The sequence below is a fragment of the Chiloscyllium plagiosum genome, chromosome 15 (assembly GCF_004010195.1).
Source record: "Chiloscyllium plagiosum isolate BGI_BamShark_2017 chromosome 15, ASM401019v2, whole genome shotgun sequence".
In the NCBI taxonomy this organism is placed as follows: domain Eukaryota; kingdom Metazoa; phylum Chordata; class Chondrichthyes; order Orectolobiformes; family Hemiscylliidae; genus Chiloscyllium; species Chiloscyllium plagiosum.
In genome coordinates, this window is record NC_057724.1 from 70,301,266 (window position 1) to 70,318,973 (window position 17,708).

The following is a 17,708-nucleotide window of genomic DNA, read 5'->3' on the forward strand; positions in this document are numbered from 1 at the left end:
TTAAGAGATTTCCATTATTTAATCAAATAAAGAGCAAAATCATCAGGGATTACAATGCAACCACAGTTTTCAGATTTCAATTTTACCATAATCTATACTTCAATTTGTGCATTGGTTCAGTTTCAATCTGGAAGACAACAATTAGATTTTACACTCTTTATCTGAGAAGCCAGCAATATATCTGCGCAGCATAAATTAGTCCGCAGAAAAGATATGGTATTTACTCGCAATTCTGTTCCTTTCTTCACTCGATAAAAATGTCAGCGAAATTTGTACATCGGCTTCTTTGAACATCAACGAGCTGTGTGAATACTGAAAGCACACATTATACAAACCTTCCCAGGATCAAACCGAACAAAATGTAATTCAATGACACCCTGGCACAACCAGTGCCTCTGAAAAATCTAAACAGTAAAATACAAATAATTAGAAACTTTGAAAACTTCTTTGATATGGTAATATGGGCCTGCTTTGCATTTTTCTTGCGCTAGCTGCTCTATGATCACTGAAGCAGATTAGCTTGCAATTAGATTATGTGAATGCACAAGAGATATCCAAAGGAATCAGGTCTTCAATTTAATATTATCTCTTAAAATATTGATGAGGGTTGCTCACATATTTCATTGGCATTATTAAACAATGTTTGTGGTAAAACTGAAATTTAGTAGAAATTGAAAAGTTGATGAAGTGCTTAATAAACAGGCAGACACCAATTTACAAACTTAGGAATGCTCGCATTATGAATGTGATCCCATACAGGGATGTGTTAATATTAAATTTTAAAAGTCTAACACCTGAATGTTCCTTCATACTTATGAATGACTATTTTATATGGTACTGTATTGATGTTCCAAATTGCGTACAAATCGAGTCGCTAACGGGCTCAAGAATGGAATCCATTTGTAACTCAGGGATTTTGATTTGATTTATTATTGTCACATGTACCTCAATACAGTGAAAAAGTTTGCTTTGCATACAGTACAGCAGATCATAATTTACAAAGACACAAAGATCACGGGGTGATTGAACAGAGTGAGGAATACAAAGTTATGGCTGCAAAGAAGGTGGCAAAAAGCAAGATCAACGTTGCATTTAAAATTTGAGGGACTGCCTTTATACCCTATGCTGAGTATGTATTTATTTCTAGTTCACTAAGTCACACAGCATTAAAACTAACAAAGCCACTCCTACACATCTGTAATTCATTAATTGCCATTAGCTATTTTGAAATATATATACATTCATAGTGTGGTCAATTAACTGTGCTTCACGTCAGCAACAAAGTAGGAATGTTGGCAAAAAAAAATATTTTGTTTAGTGAAAGCGGTTAATGAGGATTGCATAAAAAGGTCAGAGCTAAGGTTGTAACTAAGCGAAGATGCGCCATAGATGATTAGGGAGGCAAGTAAAAATAAGCCTGTGCAGAGCATGTGCTTAGTAAATGAGGGGAAAGATCCTTACCAGAAGAATGATCAACAAGATGAATTTATTTCGATCGAACAATCTAACTTTGCTTAGGGCGACAGATCTGTGAGGTCTGAGGAAGAATTATCTTTGTGCTGGATTATTTTGACAGCTTCATGAGCATATGAACACTTCATAATGCTATCATAGGCTCATAAATTTTGTCTGTGATGGAGAGAGTGTGGGTGAGCACGGGATAATATGAACGTGAGTGAGTGAAGGGGTGGGGTATGTACACAACGAGCATCATGTCTCAGCAAATGGAGATGTGTCATCTAACCTGCCCACCTCTAATCTCCCCTGGAGTCTGCTTTGGAAAATGGCAGTCGGGAATCCAGGCCAGAGCACCAGGAAAATCATATGGGATAGGCATTACCAGGCAGGGAGTAGTATCATAATAATAGGAAATCCTATAAATTTAATGTAATTCCATAGCAGAGAGAGAATCGACTGTCCAGTTCGTCGGAAATCTTTTCTTTATTCATTTGTGTGATGTGGGTGTTCCTGGCTGAGCGAGCAATCATTGCCAGTTCCTAGTTGCTGTTGAGAAGGTGGTGGTGAGATGCCTGCTGGAACCACTACAGCCCACCTGTTGTGGGTTGACCAACAATGCAATTCAGGAAGGAATTCCAGAATTTTGACTCAGTGACACTGAAGGAATGGCAATATCTTTCCAAGTCAGGATGATGAGAGGATTGAAGGGGAACTTGCAGGTGGTGGTGTTCCCAAGTATCTCTGCCCTTGATCTTCTAGATGGAAGTTGTCGTGGGTTTGAAAGGTGCTGTTCAAGGATCTTTGGTGAATTTCTACAGTGCATCTTGCAGATAGCACACACTGCTGCTCCTGAGTGCCAACAGTGGAGGTAAGTGAATTCTTGTGGATGTGGTGTCAGTCAAGCGGGCTGACTTGTCCTGGATGGTTTCAAGCTTGTTGAATGCGGTTAGTGCTGCACCCATCCAGGCAAATGGAGAGTATTCCATCATTCCTGAAGAAGGGCTTATGCCCAAAACGTTGATACTCCTACTCCTCGGATGCTGCCTGGCCTGCTGTGTTTTTCCAGCACCACATTTTTCAACAGTATTCAACAGTCCCGAATTGTGCTTTGAAGACGGGTGGGCAGGCCTTGGGAAGTCAGGAAATGAGCTACTTGCTGTTGTATTCCTAGCCTCTGATCAGCTCTTGTAGCCACTGTGTTTATGTGGTGAGTCCAGTTGAATCTCTTGTCAATGGCAACCACCAGGATATTGATAGTGAGGGAATTAGTGATGGTAACACCACAGAATGTCAAGGGGCAGTGGTTAAATTGTCTCATTGATGATGGTCATTGCCTGACATTTGTGTGGCGCAAATGTTATTTGTAATTTGTCTGGATATTGTCCAGATCCTGTTACATTTGAACATAGAATGCTTCAGTATCTCAGGAACCATGAATGGTACTGAACATTGTACAATACATCATCGATGAACGTCCCCACTTCTGACCTTGTGATGAAGAGGTAGTCATTGATGAAGGAGCTGAAGATGGTTGGGTCGAGGACATCCCTGGAGGAATTCCTGTAGAAATGTTGTGGAGCTGAGATGCCTACCCTCTAACAACCACAACCATGTGCCTGGTCTGACTCCAACCAGAGGAGAGTTAGGCCCCTGATACCCACTGACTCCAGTTCTGCATCATTCTCACACAGGGCCCAAACAAAAATTTGTGTTTAATTAAATCAAAAAACTGGAGACTAAAAATTGGAGTCCATCACATTCAGCTCAAGTACATCACAATCAACATACGTGCACAGTCCTCACAATGTGTACAATTTGACATGGTGTTTCCAGAACCTTTGTCAGAACCTTGAAGGGTATGCTAGGATCACAGGTGAGAAAGCTATCAAACCTGGACCAGAAGCTTGTCAAACTGAAAGAAGAAACGTTCATCCCAATGACGAGATGGTGGTAAGATTTGCATTCCCAGTTTGCAAAAATGTTCAATGTGAATATGCTGATGGACTAATATCGTTTGTCTTCAAAAGAAGCTGCTCTAGAATGGTCCTCCACAAATTATGCCAAAAGCACGTCAAAACTAGTCTGGACTTTAATTGCGCACTTTGTACAATGCGATTGGGGTACCTTTATGGATGCACTATTTAAAGAATCTTGAACCCATTTGCATGAAATTTTAATATTTATGTTCAGAAACATGCTCAGTGACAATGACAGGTAGGAAGTGGCCACACAAAGATACTTGCTACAAATAAAAAAAAAAGTGTTTTGGTGACTGAGGCATTTAGTTGACGCAAGATTTTCATTTGCTATGTATCGATGTCTGAATTCAGACTGAAAGAGACAGTCGGACAATAGTCTTAAAATGGTGCACAACTCCCAGAAGTTAAAAGTAATGTACATATACAAAGCCATCCACAACAATACCCAACTACTGCTCAAAGAGATTGTGAGACATTGTCTACTTGCCATCAATATTGCTATTGTGTTATCTTAGCTTTTAGCCATCATGGAGATTGATTGCTATTTGCATTACACACATTCTTCACCAATTTATCATAGAACCAAATAATTGTTCATGCATTAAGAGCCTTTTTTGAAAATAGAGGACTTAAGATTTTAAATGGTTCTGTCAACTATAAGCCCAACCCCAAAATGTGCATGGTAAGCTGGAGATGGATTTGGACTCTCTCACAATGATCTAATTTATAAAATCACCATTTTCGTTTGCTCATCTACTCCAGATACAGTCAAGAAGCACATCAAAATTCCAGAACAAAGAATCACATATGACCTGGAATGGCTCCACTACCTTAAATAGTCACTCCCTCCATCAATGGACACAGTGGAATCAGTGCGTACAATATACCTGATGTACAGCAGCAATCTCTAAATCTTCTTGACAGCAGCCTCCATGAGCCCTAATACCAAGAAGGACAAGAGCAGCAAATTCATGGGAACACTAGCTGCAAGATGTCTCATCCATGCTACACATTATCATGCCATGGAACTATAATCACTGTCTCCATTCCTTCACCATCACAATATGCCACTTCAGAAACTCTTGTCCTCACAGCATGTACCCATACCATATGAGTTAAAGCAGTTCAAATGGTGGCTCACAATCGCCTTTTTATGTACAATTAGGGATGGGCAACAAATGCTTGTCTTGCCAATTATATGCACACACCCCAAGAATGAATAAAGAGAAATATCATCATTCGGTCAAACGAATATTTTTTAAAATTAGTCAGCCTCACATCCATAAAAATTTTTACATCATCCATTATTTAGGCTACACTGGAAATGTATGTCACATTGGAGTAACAATAATATTTTGTTCTGATTAACTTTTTTACCAGAATGATATAGTTTGGATAAAAAAAACCTGATGTGCTTGTATTAGATTAGATTACTTACAGTGTGGAGCCAACAAGTCCACACCGACCCGCCGAAGAGCAACCCACCCAGACCCATTCCCCTACATTTACCCCTTCACCGAACACAACGGGCAATTTCACTTGGCCAATTCACCTGACCTGCACATCTTTGGACTGTGGGAGGAAACCGGAGCACCCGGAGGAAACCCACACAGACACAGGGAGAATATGCAAACTCCATGTAGACAATTGCCTGTGGTGGGAATTGAACCCGGGTTTCTGGCTCTGTGAGGCAGCAGTGCTAACCACTGTGCCACTGTTGAATGGAGAGACATACTACTAAAATTTGTTTTAATCTTGACTTAAATCAGGACCAACACAAGAATGTCAAATTTTAAAGAATCACAATAATTTATACTGCAGGGGAACAGGGTACTAATTTGCCCAAGCACTGTCAGAGAGAAAGCAATTTTAGTTGATATCCTTCCTAGCCTTCTGGGTAAATCAAAACAATGCCTAAGATTTGATCACAACATTTTTATTTGCGGAGAACAGGCCCCTACACTTTTACATATGTCAAGCATAAGTGAGCTACATTATGTGCCCAACCAATTATCTTACGTTGATAGTCAGTGTAGCCATGAGCACATTCAGGATTGTTCAGCCAGTTCTGGGCAACAACAGATTTACTTGGAAACCCACGCAAACATGGGGCAAACATGCAAACTCCACACAGACAGTCACCCGAGGCTGGAATCAAACTCACATCCCTGGTGCTGTGAGGCAGCAGTGCTAACCACTGAGCCACCATGCCACCCATTGTGAACCAACTTGGAGCAAGGAAAGTTAATAATTCCTATTTGGTTTCTCCATGGCAGCACCTGAAATCAGAATCAGCTTACCGCTCTTTTCTTCCATCATATAAATTATGGTCATCTGAAATTTGCAATTCTTGCATTTGGTCCTGATGTGTGCAAGTTGAAAACTTACAGCAATATTGAGTTTCTGTACTATCAAGCAACTGTATGAATGCATTTCTTGATCAGTGAACTCAGCGAGAATTGCAAAGCCGTAGCAACACAGTTGTGCTACAATTACTGTCACCATGGGTTTTTTCTTGCCACATCCCAAGGTAAATTAAGAAACATAATATTGATTGTGCAGAAACTAGAAGCTCAGCATCAAGACTAATGTATAATACATCTGAAGGGATAGAGTGAGTGAAAAGCAAACAGATAAATAATGTACATAGCACACATTTTGTTAGAAAAGTATTCCCATAATCATTTTTTTTCTCTCTACAAACATATAATGGATGATGGACTAATTGAAGCTTTCAAGAATGTGATTGATGGATAGTTATTTGTTCAGGGATATCTATGAAAAACAAAATAATGGTATTGACCTACAGGTCAGTTACTATCTAACAAAAGATGACAACAGCAAGATAGGCTTGAAGGCTGAACGGCTTCCTTCTGTACCTTCCTTCTGTTTATATTTTACATCTACCAATATGTACACTATTCTCAAAATTAAATAAATGCACACAAAAAAACTCCGCCTCAGAAAATTAATAGAGTTTACACTTGAATTGCTCTGAAATATTACTTTCTTTTATTTTTCAATGCAGGTCACAGATCAATGTTGGATTACTTAATCATTTATTATTAAGATGTGGAATCTTAAAAACATTTTAAGACAGAGGCTCATACAAACAAGGGACAATAGGAGCCCACTTGGCCATTCAAGTCTGTTCTGCAATTTGAATACAATAATGGCTGATCTGATTTTAACCTCAACTCTACATTCCTGCACATCCTTGATAATCTTTCACCCCCTTGGTAATCAAGAATTGATCTCTGCATTAAAAATACATAAAGCTTGTGCATCTGCTGCCTGTTGAGGAAGGGAATTCCAAAGACTTGTAACCCCCTAAGCGATTCTATTCTGAAGAAGGGTCACTGCATTCAAAACATTAACTCTGCTTTCACTGCACATTTGTTGCCAGATCTGCTGAGTTTCTCCAGGAATTTCTGTCTTTGTTTCTGACATCCAGCATCCCCAGTTCTTTGCTTTATTATGGAAATGTTGAGTGCAGAGGAGCCTCGATTATCTGGATGACACAGGTGGGGAGTATTTTGTACAGATAATTGAATGTTCAGATAACCAAAAGCCGGATAACCAAAAGCCGGATAACACGTTTTAACTCAGCATCAGGACCCTGCAATCTTGTTCGGATAATCCAAATTTTGGATAATCGATTGCCGTATAATCGAGGTTCCTCTGTATTTTGTTTGCTATTTTATAGCCTTATTAACCTGCAATAATTTAAAGTGATTTGTATATTTGTACAATAATTTAAAAAAAAAACAAAGTCACAATTTGGCAGGGAGAAAACAAGAAAATTTAGTTGGTTAGAGCATAGGACTGTCTCCACAGAACAAACTGAGGAGGCAGGAGATGCAATGCTGAAGTTCACCAGTGACAGAAGGATGCCATTACAATGCGATTTATCACATAATTTGATTATAAATGTAGATGTTGGAATTTAGACAGAATTTTTGAACGTTTTATAAAGAAAATAATCATGTTTTCGCCCAGGAAAATATTAACTGTGCACAGATTAAATGCTGTAACATTCAAGGAACAACATCTAACAGTTGTTCTCACCAGTTACCTCTGCTGTGCAATGAATTACTGGCCTATTTGAGCTGTCATGATTTAACACCATTTGCAAAGCCATGTCTATTTCTTGTAGCATTTTACGGCCTATTTTCCAGCCTGGAATACTTTCAAGCATCTATATCCCAACATGACAAACTATACCATTCTTGTTATCCGCTAACAGGCAAGCAGACTGATTCGTTGCTCAAAGAGTGCATCACATTTATAAAAGCAACCTATTCCATCATTATTTTTCCCTTCTTGTCTCAAGAATGCCAGTAATTAGATCGGTGAAAACTTATACCACAGAACATTCAGGAATTGATCTATTTAATGAAATCCAGCATCTTAAATTCTTACTGGTTCTGAAAAATATAATACGGTATATGAATTAGCATTGCACATAAATGTTTCTACATATATCTGGAGTTCAATAAAATTAAGCACGTTTACTCAATAAAGCACTGCTTCCCCATTGTAAATATCGCTGTGAAAGGCACGTAGATGAAGAACTGGGCAAGATCTGGCCAGTCGGATCAGCGTTGATCTTATTAGGAAAAGTGATTAGTCAGCTATTTCTTCATTACAACAAGCATGAAATATGATTTCTTTGGTACAGATAATGAGTGCCAGCTCCTGCTGCATTGCTGTCAGCGTTGACTTCACCTTTGCAGAGTGAACATGACCAGAATATATTCAAATAGCAATACTGATGGTAGCCCAAATTGCATCAGAATTTTGCTCAACAATGTGCAAAAGACCTGTTCTTATTAAAAAAAAATCTTCGAAGTATGTAGATTCAAAGATTCCAATGGAATAAGTTAAAATTTATTGAGAATATTTAAACTTATGATTCAGCTAACACTAATATTGGAATTTCACCATATGAATCAGAAATATCATGAGGCTATTGCTTCCTGCACCTCGTTGATGTAAGGATTTTGCTATAGGTTACTTGATGTTCCATCTATCTTCCTAAGTGCCATCCATCAGTTAATGTGGATCACATTGGTGCCAACAGCGTGGGATTCAATCCTTGTACTGTCTGGTGTGACAACTCACTGGGGTAGTATGCTGGAAATGAAGCCCCAGTGTTCCCAGAGTTAGAACAAACAGAGTCATATAGCATGGAAAGAGACCCTTCCGTCCAAACAGTCCATGCCGAACATGATCTCAAACTAAAGTTGTCCCACCTGCCTGCTCCGGGCTTATATCCCTCCAAACCTCTCCGAGTCACGTACTTATCCCAAATGTCTTTTAAACATTGCAATTATACCCACATCCACCACTTCCTCGGGATGTTCATTCTACATGCGAACCACCCACTGTGTAAAGAAATTGCCCCTCATGTCTTTTTTAAATCTCTCTCCTCTTACCTTAAAAATACGCTCCCCAGTCTTGGAATCTGCTGTCCTAGAGAAAAGGCAACTACCCTTAATACTATCGAGACATGAAAATTCAATTAAACTCCCATGGATGCTAAGGCTCCTTCATGAAAAATTCTATTATAAGAACAGTAAACAAACATGATTCTAAATTATGTCATTGAAACATTATCCTTTTTAAAAGCTCTATGCAAATACACACACACAGAAAACCAAATAAAGCACAAATCTATTATTATGAGAGCAAGGAAGAGACAGAGGAACACAGTTCTGTATCACCTGTCCGAAATTACACAAATTTCAGGTTTGTAGATAATCCTCTGAATTATTTGATGAGGACTTGATATTATCTGCACAGCGATGAACAGCCTTTAGATCACTGGCTGATTGGTCAGACTTGAGGACTTTCTTGTAGGCTTTGCATTTTAGTATTAATTATTTCAGTGCTTCTGCCTTTTTTTTTTGCTCTTATTAGAAAATTGGTAAAAGTAACCTGACTGGGAACAAGAGGGAGTGAGAGAGACAGATGCAGCTAGCTTCTGGAAGTCTCCTTACTGGTCTCTCTCAGTTTCATTACCCTTACAGAGTCTGTGTTAAACTGTAACCTGATGAACCTTTCAGCCCGAGCCCAAAAATAAAAAGAAGTGGTCTCTTGAAACGTATAGGATTCTTCAGGGACTTGACAGGGTGAATGCTGAGAGAAAGTTTCCCCTCATTGGACAGTCTATGACCAGAGGGCATAGACTCAGAATAAAGGGGTGTCAATTTAAGACTGGGATGAGGAGGAATTTCTTCTGTCAGAGGATTGAGAGTCTTTTGATCGCCTTGCCACAGAAAGTTGTGGGGACAGAGTCCTTGTGTATATTCGATGCTGAGACAGATGGCTCGGGGAATCCAGAGTTACGGGGAGAAGACAAGAAAGTGGACATAAGGAATGTTGGCTCAGTCATGATCCTATTGAGTGGCAAAGAAGGTTTGAGGGGCCAAAAGGCCTATTCATGTTTCTATTCCTAGTGGGTCTTAAGATTTTAAATTGGGTGGATTCACGCAAAGGATAGTGCATGTTCAGAATGAGTTGCCGGAGGAAAAACTCAGCAGGTCTGGCAGCATCAGTGCAGAGAAAGCAGAGGTAACATTTCAGGTCCAGTGACCCTTCTTCAGGATTGATTGTAGCGAGGAAAAGGTTGTGACATATGTTGAAAATGGGGTGGGGAGAGGATTAAATGATAGATAGAAATGAAGCCCAGAGAGAGAACAGTTGGACTGACAAAGGGATGGACCATGGTTAGCCTGGGAGATTCAATAGCAGCTGATGGGGACCCTTAGTGGCTGATAATACTTTGTTTGTGGTTCCAACCCAGTGGAGACTAGTACAATTACAACATTTAAAATGTGTATGAATGGGAAGGGTTTAGAGGGATGTGGGGCAATTGCTGGCAAATGGGACAAGATTAGGTTGGGATATCTGGTTGGATGGAAGGGTCTGTTTCTGTGCTGTATATCTCTATGACTCATGCAAATTCATCCCATATCATCTAGATCCTACCACAACAAAATTTCAAAGTTAACACAGTTCCCGGTCAAAATCAAAGCTATTGAATTTAAAATTTACAACTTATTTTCCTGAAATAGGGTTTATGGATAATAATATGCTTGGCACTACATATACAAAGTTAACTCTCATGAAAATGCCCATCATTTCAATTGAAATATGCAAATTATCAACCTCCCTACATTTGATGATGTCAGGTCAAGGAAGAAGACTGGAAAGTCTGGCATATATATGTGATCATTTTCACAAAAGTATAGAATCGGGATTCATTCATTTGCCAAACGTACTACACATATTGAAAATGCTGGACAGAGTCAGGTACACATCTTTGGCAGGTAAAGACTATTAATTGATTGTTTAATTAATGCTCGCTAACTGATGCTGAAATAGCACCAAATGAACCAACTCATCTTGTTTAGCTACACTCTGAATATCTATTCAAGTTGAGAATGTGTCCAGTTTTGCATTGTCCAATGTGTTTTTGGGGAGTTGGAGGAGGGAAGGACATATGTCTTTATAAAAAACATAGCAATATCCACACATCTCAGACTGACAGTATTTTTTTCCTCCAGATTGGTATGAGAATGTCCCTCTTGCTGATTACACCAAGTGATCAATAGTGCTTGACAAAGCCAGAGATAATGAAATGATCTATTGGTACCCCAAGGACTAATAAAATTACTGAGATCAATGCAGCTTTCCAGAAACAACTCAAAAGATTTGACAGTTACAATCACTTAAATCCAATGTCGCACAAGTATAGGCTCTTCTGTTAACAAAGACTTCGAAAAGGTAGATCATTTAAGCTTATATGACAACAAAATAGACTAAAATGCTTGAATCTTCTCGCTGATTATATAGTAAAAATGTTAGCTGTAGAAGGAGACGTCATAATCTCATTTTTACAAGACTATATCACAATTTCATTTTTTTTTTTACATAGAATTAACAGTCCCATAATAAACTATTCTGCCCAACTAATGTCTGCTGCTGTTTATACTTAATATGACTGCATGGTCATAACTGAAATATAGTGTTTAGGAAGTTAAGATTTTTCTTGTAGAAAAAGCAGAAAAGCACCCATTTTCATTAAATAAATCAAATTTCACCTAAATTAGGTGTTTTTTTTAAACAAGTTGAACGAATACCAATCTTTTTGACATGGGATATGCAACTATTTCAGTTTCTATTATCACCTTCATTTCAAAAAAGATTAAAATATCCATCACTTACTTTAAATATTCCATTACTGCAAATTCATTAAAATTCATGCAACCACTAAAGCACCTTCCAGATTAGTACATTTTTTGGTAATCCCATTCTGGAAAGACATTCAACATTCAGATTCTACAGAGAGTAAATGTTATACAGAGCCTGTGCATAAAATAATAATTCTTTCACACACAGGCATTTGGAAAAGCATATAGCTACCAACTGATGTAATATCTATGACTGATTTTACATTCACTTCATTACTGGGTACAGAGTCAATTACTGAGTAAAGAACTACTGGATGAGCTGGGGATAGCCCAAGCTATAAAACTCTGTCATGACCATTAACAGCAATTGGTACAGACTATTAAGCTAGGTTTATTTCAGGCTGCTACTTTGCAGTTGGTCGCACATCGGTAGAAATCCTTTTCAATGAAGTTAATAACACTCCAACTAACAAATTACCTTAATGTACAATTCAGAATTGTAGTAGCATTCAAAAGAACATATCTGGAAAACTTCATCATGGAACAACTGATAAAAATAACACTATTTCAGTTGGTTAAAGCAATTTTAATTGACAACAAATTTATAAAATGACACAGCAAGCTATACCAAAAAGATATAGAGGTTTCAAAAATGAGAAAAAAAAGATGGTGTATGAGAAAAGTTCTGAAATCTCAAGCATAAAAGTAAAACCCAGATAAGACAGAATAAGAGAATATACAAAATGCAAACTCAATGACTTACCCAAATGTCTCTTAGATACGGTCTTCAAACTTTCACAGACTGAGAAATAAATAAGACCCAGCAAAGTGATCTGAATTTTCATGTTTTGATTTCTTTGGTGGCTGAAACAGAAATAACATGTTTATCTATTAGACAACTGTATATAAAAAGTGAAGAAAAAGCTCCCATAATGTTCAAGCGTTTTGATATAGTATCAAAGTTGAAACAATAGTTTTATACACAAATTCAAAAACATATTCAACATTTTCAGCCCCATGTAGCAATTATATGCCTCAAGTTGTAAATATATAATTGGCTTTACTTGAAACTAAAGTTCAATTTTTTCCATTGAATAGCATAATTAAAATATTGCTCAGCTTCGGTGTAGATGATAAATGCAATTAAGTATAAAATTTCCCTCTATTTGTTTATTAAAATTTAATTTGCAATTTGTGCTGTGCTGCCTCTTTAAAATCAACAATCAAAAAACATTTTCCAAGAAATCTATTTGTAACTATTTAGCCAAAATACATGAAATGGTGTTCTTACTGTGGATCATTGATGTGAAATGTTAACTCAATTTCTCCCACCATAGACGCTGTTTGATCTGATGGTTTCAAAAATTCTGGTTTAGTTTCAGATTTCCAGCATCTACAGATTCCTATAATTGTATCATTAGATCATATTTCCTTATTCAGTCATAAGTGGGTGTCACTGGCTGGGTCAGCATTTATTGCTCGTCATTAGTTGCTCTTGAGAGCTGCTTTATAGGTGGTAGTGAGCTGCCTTCTTAAACTGCTGCAGTCCATGTGTTGCTTGTACATGCACAATGCCATTAAGGAGGGAATTCCAAGAATATTTTTTCTAGTCAGGATGATGAGGGGCTTGGAGGGGAACTTTCAATTGATATGAATCTGCTGACCTTGCCCCTCTAAATAGTTTTGGTCATGGGTTTGGAAGGTCCTGTCAAAGTAGCTTTGGTAATTTTCACATTGTAGATGTGCACTGCTGAAACTGAGCATCAGTGGTGGAGGGAGTGAAGCAGTGTCAAACAAGCAGGTTGCTTTGTCCTCTATGGTGTCAAGCTTCTGGAGTGGTAGAGCTGCACCCATCCAAGCAACTGGGGAGGGGGGGGGGGGGGGGGGGGCTATTCCATCTCACTCTTGATTTGCAGTGAGGGGATGAGAAATAAAAACTGGCCTCGCCATTAACAACCTCATCCCCCGAATGAATTTTTTAAAAATCCACAGCACCAGTCTTACATCCATTTTGTACAAAATAATGTAATGAATATAAAATACCTGTCATACAATAATCTACATCATGTAAAATAAGAACCTCTTCTTATACAGATTCCACGATCCATCCTCCAACCCATAAATCAATTAGGTCTTTTGACCCAATCCAATGAATGTTAAGAACCAGGAGTGAGAAAAGCAATTCAACCCCTCATGCCTGCTCTGTCATTCAGTATGATTATCCATAGAACATTACAGCGCAGTATAGGCCCTTTGGCCCTCGATGTTGCACCGACCTGTCATACCAATCTGAAGCCCCTCTAACCTACACTATTCCATGTACGTCCAAATGTTGGTCCAACGACGACTTAAATGTACTTAAAGTTGGCAAATCTACTCCCGTTGCAGGCAAAGCAATCCATACCCTCACTACTACTCTCTGAAAACTGCAGAAACAATTGTTTAAGACAGTATGTGAAGGTTGCATGACCAGTTATAACATGTTAAAACTATTTTACAAATATCAGTTAACTCTTTTCCAATATATTTTCTTCCCTATTCAAAGAATACTTGAAAATATACCTGACAAAGCATCTCTCTCAAATACTAATCTCATACAATTTCCAAAATATTTAATACATCTTTCAGAACATGTTTTGAGGCTTGAATTATAGACATAATATATACAAAACTGTGTAACAATGAAGTTATAAAGGACACCAGGGATCACAATTTCAAGGTTGACAGCAAGAGATGAGGAGAAACTTCTTCACTCAGAGTTGCTGGGATTTGGAATGGGCAGCCTAGGAGAGTGGTGGAGGTGGATTCCATAGGAAGTTATAAAAAAAAGCTGAATGCATATTTGAAAGTGACAAATTTAAAAGGCTATGGAGATCGGGTTGGAGAATGGGACAAGCTGGCTAACTCTGGAGCCAATACAGTGATTATTGGCTTCATTTTGTACTGTAAAATTTGATGATCCAATTATTTGGGAGTAGCTTGCACTATATTGTGACCCCATCATAGACATTAATGCTACAGAATGTTCGCAGTGCATATTCACTAGAGTAATGTAAGGAGTGCAGAGGGGCATAAGAAATAGCTCCATTGAAAATTGACAGAGCCTAATAAGATATCTAACTGAGATTTTCAAAATTAAGTATTTTGATCAGGTTTCCATAAGTAGGCTCTGGCTGATGAGGCATCAAAAAAGTCATTTAGAGGCTTAAGGAGAGAATTTGAAAAAAAAAATGTCTGTGGCCCGGAGGATTGTTGCAGCAGAGAATGAAACAGAGAAAGTTTGGATAAATATCTGAAGTAAATGAAAATATTCTCTGCAGTCAGATCAATTTTGGATTGTTCTACCAAAAAGCTAACATTCAACCAAAGTGTAAAATGTCTTGTTTAAAAGTTGACAGTTCTTGCAAGAAAGTTTCATAATGATTCTTATTTTCATCAAAGTGTTCTGCGGCAGATGAGAGATACCTACGGTCCATTCTGGAAACATTAATGAGTGTGAGGTGAGTCAATGCTATGTATTCAATAAGTATTACAATCCTAGATCAATGATCAAATTTTGTTATGATCAGGCTATGGACAAATAATTGGATTTTAAAGGAGACAAAAGGTGAAATCCATAGCACTTAAGAGAATTATGTTTCATGATTCCACAGAAGGTTGAGCAAACAACAATAAACTTTGTTCCACCAAAGTCAGAAGTCACATGACACCAGGTTACGGTCCAACAGGTTTATTTGAAATCACAAGCTTTCAGAGCACTGCTCCTTTATCAGGTGAAGTGTTGGGAAGCGCACAGGCACAGAATTAATAGGCAGAGAGATCATTGCCAGGCAATTCTAGATAATTAAAAGTGTCTAAAAATAGTACAAATGGTGAGAGTGTAGTTTCGACAGGCTGGGTAACCAGTCTTTGCAGGATTCCTCCCAGTCAGGGAACACTTCAGCAGTCAATGACATTCAGCCCCCGATCTTTAGGTAAGCGTCCTCCAAGATACCCTTTGAGATACACAGCAATGCAAAAATCGCTGAGCAGAAACTGATAGTCAAGTTCTGTACCCATGAAGACAGCCTCAATCATGATCTTGGGTTTATGTCGCACTATGTGTAACCCCACCACACCGTTCTGTGCCTGTAAGATTTTCCTTACGGTTCTGTTTGGACACCATCACCTTGATAACTTATTATCTCTCTACCTTAATTAGTTAGTATAGATTGAGTGACTTGTTACTTTGATTAGATCCTGGTCTTATAACTTTTATACCTATTATGTTATTCCAGCCATTTGGTTTGTCTCTAGCACGTTTTTTTCATTTTTTGCTGGTATCTCTCTGATTTATTTAATCTGATCATGAGTCATCCATTCACTTGCTATTCAGTTATTGACATCCTCCTCACACCATTTGACACATCTGATCACCTGCAAAGACCTATTATTCAGCATGTCGAACCTCCACTCACTTATCTTTTGACACTCTTCCTAACCTTGCATTGATCTCTCCACCTTTAAATTCTGTGCCTGTGCGCTTCCCTCCACTGCACCTGATGAAGGAGCAGTGCTCCAAAAGCTTGTGATTTTAAATAAACTGGTTGGACTATAACCTGGTGTCATGTGACTTCTGACTTTGTCCACACCAGTCCAATAACAGCACCTTCATTTGTTGGAACAGTAATGTAATCTACAAGACACGAGCAGTTTATTTTTTTAAGCAGACAAAATTAACACGCGGTAAATATTAAGTGATGGGCTGTGATTAAATACCCCACAGCACTAATTCACATGCAGCTCTTCACTGACAGTTAGCTTCACTGAGCCAGATCAGCCCCTGAGTTTTTCCTTAAGTGCTAACCTTGCTTAGTTACCTCAGGTAAATACTGCTTGTGAGCATTTCTTTCTCAGCTGCATTGAAGAGTTAAAGCTTACAATCTTCTTTTGAGCCATTAATGGATTTCCCAATGTACAGATCCAGTCAACTTCCCACTTTCTCAACTCTCCAGGACCACTTCTATTGTCATGATTCCAATATCTTATATCCTACTAATTCCTAGAACTATTTCTTGAGTTCTAACAGTACAGAGTCAGCCAGCTGCATTAATCTTCACTGAGGCCCCTGTACGGAATCTGCACAGGTCAGTTACCTTTCCAACAGCTGAGCTAACGCTCATCCTCACTCAGTGCCCATAAACTCTCAACTCTTTTCAGTAACCCCTCAAGAATCCAAAGTGACTTAACAAACACTGAGCAGAATTCAATGTTGCCAACTAATAACTATTCCAAAAGCATAACCAGTCACATATTCCTGGATTGCTCAGCAAAAATGATAGAAACAAATAGAGGATTTAATCACACAGACACTTTCACAAATAACCACATCTCCAACACATGATGGCTCAGTTTCAGTGATTAGCACTGCTGTCTCACAGTGCCAAGAACCCGGGTTTGATTTCAGCCTCGAGCGACTGTCAACGTGTGCACATTCTCCGTGTCTACGTGGGTTTCCTCCAGGTGCTCTGGTTTCCTCACACAATCCAAAGATGTGCAGGTCAGGTGAATTGGTCATTGTGTTAGTTGCATTAGTCAGGGGTAAACATAGGGTGGAGGAATGGGTCTGGGTGGGTTATTCTTCAGAGGGTCAGTGCGGACTTGTTGGGCCGAACGGCTTGTTTCTATATTGTAGGGAATCTAATCTTAAAACACCCTTGGAGGAAGCACAGCATTTCCCAATAGTTAAGTCACTGGATGTCCATGAATCCATGAAACAAGGATTTTATGATTGCTTAAAAGGTACCCATATGGTAGTTACACTCAAGTCATTAGCTTGGCATCCAAAAGCTATGCAAGCACAATCTATACATACAATGTCAATCTTAATAAAGATGCGTCCTATGTTCATTACCATGAACAAATTCATTGTTACCCAGAGGCACAAAGTAGGACTTATTGATGAAAATGCGGAAATACTTATCATGAACATGCCAAGCAAAGCATGGGAGTTGATTTTCATATATACATTTGACATTATTTCTTCATACTAACTTTATAGTAATATTGATTGTTTATGTTAATATCGTAACAA

The 17,708-nt window shown here is 38.4% G+C and overlaps 1 protein-coding gene across 2 annotated transcripts in view; it reads right to left on the reverse strand.

The window, feature by feature from the left end:
• The window catches only part of il1rapl2 (interleukin 1 receptor accessory protein-like 2), a 1,022,943-nt gene that overhangs the window by 949,343 nt on the left and 55,892 nt on the right, over positions 1-17,708 (reverse strand). For both annotated transcript variants that reach the window (XM_043705153.1, XM_043705154.1), the window contains one exon: positions 12,399-12,499. In XM_043705153.1, the coding sequence (XP_043561088.1) occupies positions 12,399-12,480 (82 nt within the window). In that variant the 5' untranslated portion in view covers positions 12,481-12,499. The remainder of the gene's footprint in view (positions 1-12,398; positions 12,500-17,708) is intronic.